The following is a 9,760-nucleotide window of genomic DNA, read 5'->3' on the forward strand; positions in this document are numbered from 1 at the left end:
GAGCCCACACACTTGAATTTCCACTCTCATATGTAAGGAATCGGTAGAAATGTTTTAATTATTAATCTTATAACATAATACACCCACTCTTTGAGATCGTTGTTGTCTTCCACTTTTTATGGTGAACAAACGAAGAGAGGGAATGAAAATGTGAAAAGACTGATGCTTAATGTTATTAGTACCAATGAAAAAAATATATATAAAAAATAGTGGATCCCAGATAGTTGAATTTCGACTTCATAAGCGAAGAAACACAGAGAAATGTTATGCTAATAACGTTGTACCGAAACAAACCCATTCCTCGATTTAGTCTTATCTTCCTCTTCGTAAGACAAAATAAAAAGGAAGATTTTAACATCATTGAAGTTTATGTCGCATTTGGTAGTCTAACCGATTAACTTACAACCAATTTAAGAGAATTCTTAAAATTTATAATTATTCAATCGTGTGTTTTTTTAAAGTGTATTTATCATGAACTGGTTGTTCGATATACACGTTCAGCTCATTCTTTTTTCTTCTAAATGTTAGTGTGCTACATTGGATAAGGTTATCATTGCTATTAATGATTTACTTTCTTTATTTCTTTTAAATTAAAAGTATTATTTTATTTATTTGTCTTAATCCAAAAACTAATATTTTTCATCTATATCTTTCTCATTTATCAAACACAATGTTGATAACGAGTACTTTAAATGCGCAGGCTAAGGAATTATATTTTTCATTAATTACTTAAACTAACTTTTGAATCTGGAAAAAATTAATGGTTAACCTTTTACCTTTTATATCTGGTTTTACGAGCAGCTTGTTATCCATATTAGGAAAATGAAACAAAAAATATACGTAGAGTCCATAGAAAAAGATCCAAACAGAAAAACAAAAGTCGAATACAAACTTGACATAAGGTTCCAGTGTGGTTGTTCTCTATCATAAAGATTTGCATTAAAAACAGATATATTGTAGGAGTAAAATTTATCCGTTTTGTCATTTGTCCTGGCCTCACGGTGCCCAGGAGAAGAGAGAGTACTACTGTCACCCCAAGTGAAAACTTTTCCGCGGTTAATCTTTTGCACACATTCATGTGCAAGCGGTGAAAAGCAAAAACGGAACAAATTACGGAGTGACCGGAACAGCCGGTGGAAGGTGAAGATCTTGAGACAAATAGAGAGCGAGTGAGAGAGAGAGAGAGAGATTTTTGTATATTATGCTCTAATTGTCGTGTCCTCCGAAAACAGAGAACCGCAAAAGTATATGAAGGAATACACCTTTGGACAAAGAAAGCACGACGAGAGCAGAGAACAAAGAGAGAGAAACACTGCGAGAAGAGTACTGAGAGACCCCCTTTTAAATTTTCCCATCACTTGTCATTAATAGTAGTCACAAGTTTAAGATTTTCGCCAATTTCGCCAAATGGAATTCGAAGATCAAGAGGACCAAGAGGAGGAGCAGTGTATGGGTGCCGCAGCTTACGACCCCGCACGGATGAAGGTTCCGGTCGGTCCGGAGGCAGTCATGGCGGCGCAGCCGGTGAGAAGCAGCACCAACGGAGGCGCAGGGAGGGCGCGCTACAGGGAGTGTCTGAAGAACCACGCCGTCGGCATCGGCGGCCACGCGCTCGACGGCTGCGGCGAGTTCCTGGCGGCAGGGACGGAGGGTTCCCTCGACGCGCTGAAATGTGCAGCCTGCAGCTGCCACCGCAACTTTCACCGCAAGGAGAGCGATGGGGCCGGGGCCTCCGTCGGCGGTGGCGACCCCTACTTGGTTTCGCACCACCACCTGCACCATCCTCCGCCGCCTCAGTTCGCGGCCTACTACAGGACCCCGACTGGGTACCTTCAGGTGGGGGGGCAGGCGCGCGTGGCTGGGACGCTGGCGCTGCCGTCGACGTCCGGCGGCGGTGGGACGCAGAGCACTCGGGAGGACCAGGAGGACGTTTCGAACCCGAGTGCAGGAGGAACGGGGTCCAAGAAACGGTTCAGAACAAAGTTCACGCAGGAGCAAAAGGACAAAATGCTTGAACTTGCTGAAAAATTAGGGTGGAGGATTCAGAAACACGACGAGGGTGTGGTCCAAGCCTTCTGCAACGAAACTGGGGTGAAGCGTCACGTTCTCAAGGTTTGGATGCATAACAACAAGCACACTCTCGGTAAGAAGCCCTAGTAAAGTGCGCAAATTCCGATGCTCAAACTTCTTCAACCCTTAAGCTTACCCACCCACCCAAATTGTTAGGGTTTCTTTCTCTTCTTATTGTGTTAGCGTTTGAGGATGTAGGTAAGGTTAATTAGATCAAGTTATTATTGCTGCTGGATAATTTAATTTTCTGTTCAGTTCAAAAAATCAGTCTTTTTTATGATGTCGTTCTAGTCTTAAAATTCTTTTGCAGTTTATTACAATGGTGATGGTGGTGACGCGTTTGGAACCTTTTTCTTTTTTCTGGTGGATGATGATGATGATGATATCAGATATATATATATATATAGGTGACGAGAAGGGTTAATTGATTAATATGACATCTGTTTTGTTTGTCTATAATGATATGATAACTCTATCCTAAGACAGTTATTGGAACTAGGAAGCAGGAACTTCCTCGGTAGCATCAATGTACGCGTTCTCACTCACCTGCATTTTCCGTTTTTCATGTCTTTCGCTAACACCGCGCACTGAAAAAAGTGACAAAGATCTTCGTCCTAGTCTGTGCCTCATTTCAGCATCCCCGTCATGCATTTTCAATTTTTTTTAGCTTAATTTCCTGACTTTCTTTCACAGTGTTCGACTTGTTTAACCTTTGCAAGGTTAGCAATATACATTACTTTAGATATATAACAAGATGATTTAGTTGTCAGGATCTTGTAACCATGGACTGTAGAATGTGTGTGGAGTTTCATTGGACGTTGTCTTCTCAAACGAGCTAGAAATCAGTAACAAACAGTTTCTTAAGAAGTGGAGGGGGAAGAGGATGAGTCGGAACCAGTTTTGTTTCTATTAGTGGCTGGTGTTTCTTCATCATGACCTGGGTCTGAGCGTGGAAAGGGACTGTTGTATTTAATGTTTTATTTTATTGCATGTGAGTTGTGTGAAGTTTGAGAGGCATTATTTGGTTATGTTGGAAAGAAATGTTGATGGTGGGAGGGGGGTAAATGTAAATTCATAAATGTATGACTGTTTTTTCCTTCCATATATTATCTCTGTTTTGCAGTTGGAAAATAATATTTTCCTTTGTGTTAAGTTAGCAACAAAGCTATAAAAGACACAGAAGAAAAAATAGGGAGTAGTGAAGCATGATGATGAATGAGGTATAGAGGGGCACGGGGAGAGAATATTAGTATGAGTAGAATATGTGAGTGACGTGTGTGTTGAAGGTGTTGCATTTAAGAAGCTTAAGTAAGAGTAGATAGATATAGAAGGTAGTTAATGAATGAAAAAGTAAGGGTTTTCTGAATGGAAGAGGTTTAATGTGCATGGGAAAAGGGGGACCTGGTTGGTAATTGAAAGTGTAGGGGTTGTGATGTTTGAATAATAGTAGCAGGATTTGATACTTTTATGGAGAGTTTGGTTCTTAAGTAGTAGAAAGGGTGGGCATTAACAAGTAGACGTTTAAGATGCTTTGCTTGTTTTGGGGTGTGTTGAGCATGAGTTAAAGCTGCGTGCTTGAACTGTGTGGTCCACACAATATAATGTAATGTAATGGTTTTTGGTTATTGCATGAGTGAGATAGAGAAAATACAAAGGCCTACATACCCGTATCTCTCCTACAAACATGTCCATCACTTAAAGGATACTGTCTCTATGCCCCCTTCTTCCATCATTCAATTCCCGTCAAATCACCCTATTCTTCCTACAACTCTCACACCAGAACCAGCCATGCTTTTTCTCACTTCACCACCTACGTACCATCACCCTCATCTTATATTTCTTCTTCTTCTCCGTCGCTATCCACGTTAATTTCATCCCATATTATCTTCAACCACTCACCACCTTTGCTGCAATTATGCTTTCTTTCTATCATCTGGGCTAACCTATAACCAGTATTTGTTTCGGTTCTTGTTTTACATCATATGATATAAAAATAGGCTCATTTTATAAGCCTATTATAATTGGCAAGGACTAAATTATAAGCATGACATCAATGCAATGAGGGTGGTTTCTAGATTTCTATTAGCATGCAATCAGATTGTAAGAAGAGAATTTTGGTGAATACACACAACTAACGTAATGAAAGGGAAATAATCTGTGCACTCCCCCAAAAAAGACCTGTTATAAAATTCTATTCACTTCCTAAAATCCTGGTAATAAGAGATATAAATTTAAGTTAAACGACGCAATGAAGAAAATTAGTACAAAAATCGTGTGAAAGAACATCTATCAAATCCCCGTGGTTGTGAGAGTGATTGGTATAGAAATTTTATTAGTTTAACATTATTATCATTATTAAATGACAAATTATCAATATCTCATCTATATGTATATATGTGTTTCTTTTCTCAAGGTTAAAGTGTAAAAATGATATTGTGAAAAGTTTTCATTCGAACAAAAGCAACATGAAAGTTGAAGAATCGATCATGATAGGAATTTGTTGTTTAATCTGTAAATATTGAGCAGTGTTATTAATTATTGAGTTGTTAGGTTATGTTGATTTAGCATGAAAAAAGAGGTTAGTTATTAAGTGAAGAAAAGTGAAGTGAAAGGTGGTGAGAAGTGAAGTGAGGGACCGGGCATGGATTGGTTTGGATTAGAAAGTTTTGGCAAAGGAAAAATTGATGATTGTGAGGAAAAAGGAGAAAGTTTGGGTTTGTGAGCTTAGGCTGTGTCCCTTATGGAGAATCCCTACTGCTCCTGCCCTTACCTTCAAACCTTCCCGTCCCTACTGCTTCCCAATATCCAAACAATCACATTTTCCTTTCTCAATCATTCCAACACCAATCTTTATGCCCCCACCTTCTCATTTTTCATTCCAAAACTTAATAATTCAACACTTTCTATTTCTTCCAACTAACCACAACACATGCCTTTCTTAATGCTTCTTTTAAACCAATATTACAATTTGTTTTTGATATATTTTGCTTTTTAAATTTTAAAAAATAAATAAATATAATATTTTTAATTTAATAACATTAACTCTAATCACGTTAAATGATACTTTAAATCCACATTTGAGTTAGAATGTATTAAATATTATAAATAACTCAAACATAAGTTCATAAGTTAAAAATTAATTCGGTTAAAAATATTATATTTATTTATTTTTAAAGTTTTGAAATCGAAGTTTATCATCAGACTTAATAAATTATAATTTTCCTTCAAATGAAGAATAATACAACACATTTAACATTTTTTTTCTTTTTTTATGGATTAAACTTTTTGAAGGTATCACCTTTCAGTATAATAAAAATATGTATTATTCACCAATCTTCTTACATGCATTTCCTTAATTAGAACCCAAGCTACCAAACGCGGTTTTCTGTCTTTTTCTTATATAAGCTGGGTGGGCCACTTGGGCTTTCTTTCGAAATATCACGGGCCTCCCGGACAAGACGTTGAATGTGTGGGCCAGGGCTCCGTCAGGTTGCTCCTCATATTAGCCCGTATTCAAATCATCATAGGACCCCTTGTGCTGTTTTTTGTCCTGTAAACCGTAACAATATCTTATATTTTCAGTTAAAATATATTTTTATTGCTATTTTATGTTAGTCATTTTATTCCTTATAATATGAAGATAATTTATTACTAGTCCCGATCCGTGTATATTTTTGACAGAAAAGACCAACCATAAAGATATAAAAATATGATAAAATGTCACTGGAAAGTAATAGTATGAATATAAGTGTAAGTAAAATATTGACAATAAAAATTCATTTTAAATATTTCTGCTGAAGTATTTTTTAATAGCTAAGGTATCTGTAAAAACGTTATGATCAAGGTAACTTGCATTCTCTAGCATCTTCCTTTTGCTATCCCCTCCCCCCACACGTTAGCATCTATTATTTTTAATGGGTTTGAACAGCAAATTAAAAGAAATGTGATTTTAAATTAAATTAAAGTGAAAATTCGTGTATGTTTTGAATTAAAATTTATTGCTGACAAAGATGAAATATATGTTATTGTAGAGACATCTGACAAACATAAAAAATAAAAAGTGGTACAAATCTCAAAGTTTAAGTAGCAATATTTCATATGTGATATTTATACACTATACTAAAATTTCGCATGAATTTTATCCAAATTCTTCTTAAAAAAATATGTTGAAATCTATACACTTTTTGAAGACTAACGTATATATTTTTTTTTTTAATTTAAAGAATGTTATTTGAATGCTGCATTATTTAATTTCGTCTGAAAACAAAAATCTTTATTATCCTAGTTGAATACGTCTTATAAAGGCCCTATTTAAAATAAGATTTTTTTTTTAATGATTATTATTCAGTGCCTAGCCACTGGTATTTGCTACTCTCGTTTTTTCAACGAAATAAATTTTACATAATTACTAATTTAAATTTACAAAGAAATTTTTTTTGATTAATTAAGAAATATTAAAATAAATTACACTTATAATACATAAAAATATGTAAATAGATTGTATAAGGTCATCTCCCCCATAATTTTTAGAAAGCAGATCTCAAAAGAGTTCAATATACAAAAATAAATAAGAAATGGAGACTTTTTGTCCTCTGATGACCCTTATTGTGTTACAAAGGTTACTATCATGCTCCAAAATGTAGGAATAAGTATAGTTTTCTTTAGGTTTAATAGGTACTATTTAATATTTGAACCGTTTATTTAATGTGTTTTTTTTTTCTAATTTAGATTTGGTTTTATTTAAAAAAAAAACAATGTTATCTATTTTGTTAAATTAGAGTTGATATAATTTTGTAAAGTAACTTCTACGATCCTTCACTTTCTCCGATATCTACTTGTCACATATTTTATGAAACCGTCATGGAGAATATATAATATTACCAGAAAATCTTTCATTAAAAATATGTTTTTTAATCACTATAATGACTAATTTAAATATCATATTATAAAAAAAAATATATTGCTTACTTAAATAATTACTATTATGAATAAAAAATTATAATTAATTTTTAAATTGATTTTTAAAATGTAACTATCAAAGAAAATTAGTAATTAAACATTAACAACGAGATTTTTTCTACAAAGGAATATGTTTTTAAATTAGTCTCTAATTAACTTTAATTAATTGGTAACTAATTTAACGATTAATTATAATTTTTTTATTTATAATAATAACTATTTTAACAATAAATAATTTTTTATTTTGTAAATTATTATTTATAATAATAATTTTTTATAGATATTTTTTTATAGTATAAATCGATAAAGCGAGTAAAATTTGATACAGTGAAGATTGAAAGAGTCCAATCACATGATTATTTTTCAAACAGTGTTAGGATCACTTTAGCTGTATTTATATAAAATAGGACCTAATAAAGAAAAAAGTTAAGAAACCACATGAAATAAACTTCTCATCAAATTATACATTATTTCATCCTCGAAAAAATCATTCCAAACTTTACTATTATTCTTGTAAACAAAACAAAATAAAATTCAGCAATCAAAACAAAAGCCCTTCAAACCTTCCACCCCAATTGAAGCATCTTCTTGTCCACACTTGCATTCTGTTTTACTAGCCCAAAGGAACCACCGTGAATTTTGCCATTGGATAAAGCATTAGGGCCAGTGCTTAGGTTTTCCCCCTTCTTCTTTGAGCTCACACTTGATAATCTGCTCCCACAAACAGCGCTTGAACCTCCTCTCAGGCTCTTTACCCAATCAACCTTCTTCACTTCCTTCACATTTTGTGGCCATGAATTCCGTACATAAGAACCACCCTTTTTTACATTCTTCACCTCTCTCATTTCCACTTTACTTCTCCCTTCCATTCTTATGCTTATCTTCACTTCACTAACTGCTCTACCAAACGTTTCTTTCGCACTTCTCTCCTTCCTCTCCTGGTAAATCCGGTGCAACCGAAGCGCAAGCTGGTATATACCCTCCTTTATCTCTTTCTCCAACTCATTTTCAATCTCCATCCCAAGCTCGCTTCGTATCTTCAACTCCTCAGCCGAAATAGGAACCACGTTGCACTTCTCATGCCAATTCTCTGCTGATATATCTGCAAAAGTAAAATTCGTGAGGAAAAGTTTGAGGAGCATGAAAATAAAGACTTTGGGTGTAATCACAGAACCTAGGATATCTTCCTTTCTGTACTCTCCTTGATGATCCATGTTGTATGGTTGGTGCTTGCAATAGCAGCATCGAAGTTGTGGGATTTATATGACAGCAAAGTGCTGCATGGGGCCTGTGACAAATTGTAAGGAATAGGACACATATCATGGTGCTTATAGAAAATGTGACAGTAAGAGACGATGTTTGAGTGGGTTCATGCAAATTTAGGCGCCAAATAGCTTTAACTGTAATACTATTATTAGTGTGTGATTTGAGTGTGCATGAACGATGATAAGAAGAGAGAAATTCTGCTTTACGTGGAAGGAATAAGGCCCTATAGTTTGGTTGCCCTTAAAGCACAATCAATAATAGGGTGTGATGCTTTCACATGTTTGATGTCTACCTTTCCTTCGGCTTTTTAAGGTTAGTTTTCAAGCCATGCCAACAGTTTAATAATATCCATGCTTTCCGATTTTACCATTATTGTAAGCTAAATTATAAAATGTTTGATAAAAAAAAGTGAGTATTCATCTAAAAATCCAGAAACTTTGCTGCGAATGCAAATATTTAATACATTCGTTAATGGTCGGTTATGGAATTTGGTTGTATGTCCCTTACTTTTTGATAAAATTGAGGGAAAAAAAAATCGCAGCTAGTGTTTCACCTGAAAGAAATTTTTTTAAAGGAATGAATTAATGTTGGAGAATGATTGTACTCAATGGAAATGTATTGTAATAAGAAAAAGTTAAGTCTATATAACTCATTCCTTACTACTTATCAGGAAATATAAACTTCTATGTCTTTAATTTTTTAGTACAATTATATACAAGTAACTTATAACAATTCACCTATAATGATTTCTTATCAAAAGGCAACTATTTTTAATCCCTCTTTTTTTTTTTTCTTTAATCGTTAATAAGTAAAATGACTTGATATTTATTTGAAATATCAAGATAAGTTTTTTCGTGCTACTCGTAAGATTTTACAAAATGGCTCAATAATAATGATAGTTTTGATAAAAACAAAACAATATCATATTTTAATAATAAAAAGTTTAAGCTATATAAAGATTTATAGCTGAATTTCATTTAATATAATATTGCCATCTTATTCACTTACTTGTTTGACATGATCAAAGCGTCAAGTTCTATAAGGGTAGTCAATCAGAATCTGAGTAAATTGATATTTTGTTTTTTTTCTTGATTCAATTTATCTTTCTCTTTGCATGTAGATTTTATTTGCATGCATGTGACTTTACAATAATCAATATGTGTCTCTATTGATCAATCATCGTAATGGTATGATGTAATCATATTTATGATGTTTCTATGTATACATAAAACATAAATTTGAACGTGTTGAGTTGTCTTAGAGTTATTTGAGTCTTTTTGTAAGGTAAAATATTAGCCTATGATATGTGTTCTATTTTTGTGAACTTTAGTTAAAGTAATTTTTGTTAGGTTGTGATAAATTGATATAATTTATATACATTTTTTTTTCTTTAATAATGATAAAACATCTTTAAAAGTTCATAATAAAAACATCTAATTTTATAACCAACAATATCAAATATAAA

At 33.6% G+C, this 9,760-nt stretch overlaps 2 protein-coding genes across 2 annotated transcripts; one reads left to right on the forward strand and one right to left on the reverse strand.

Moving 5' to 3' along the window:
* Positions 1-1,180: 1,180 nt before the first annotated feature.
* Positions 1,181-2,350, forward strand: LOC114173134 (zinc-finger homeodomain protein 2-like). The gene has a single exon (XM_028057372.2). The coding sequence runs from the start codon at positions 1,408-1,410 to the stop codon at positions 2,155-2,157; it is 750 nt and encodes a 249-aa protein (XP_027913173.1). The 5' UTR covers positions 1,181-1,407; the 3' UTR covers positions 2,158-2,350.
* A 5,104-nt stretch (positions 2,351-7,454) lies between these two features.
* On the reverse strand, positions 7,455-8,249 carry LOC114168239 (uncharacterized). The gene is made up of 2 exons (XM_028052990.2): positions 8,204-8,249; positions 7,455-8,131 (listed from the first exon to the last, which is right to left on the reverse strand). The coding sequence occupies exons 1-2, from the start codon at positions 8,241-8,243 to the stop codon at positions 7,587-7,589; spliced, it is 585 nt and encodes a 194-aa protein (XP_027908791.2). The 5' UTR covers positions 8,244-8,249; the 3' UTR covers positions 7,455-7,586.
* Positions 8,250-9,760: the final 1,511 nt, after the last annotated feature.

Source organism: Vigna unguiculata, chromosome 2 (assembly GCF_037176805.1).
Source record: "Vigna unguiculata cultivar grain cowpea cultivar isolate G323 ecotype 2 chromosome 2, ASM3717680v1, whole genome shotgun sequence".
Lineage (NCBI taxonomy): Eukaryota > Viridiplantae > Streptophyta > Magnoliopsida > Fabales > Fabaceae > Vigna > Vigna unguiculata.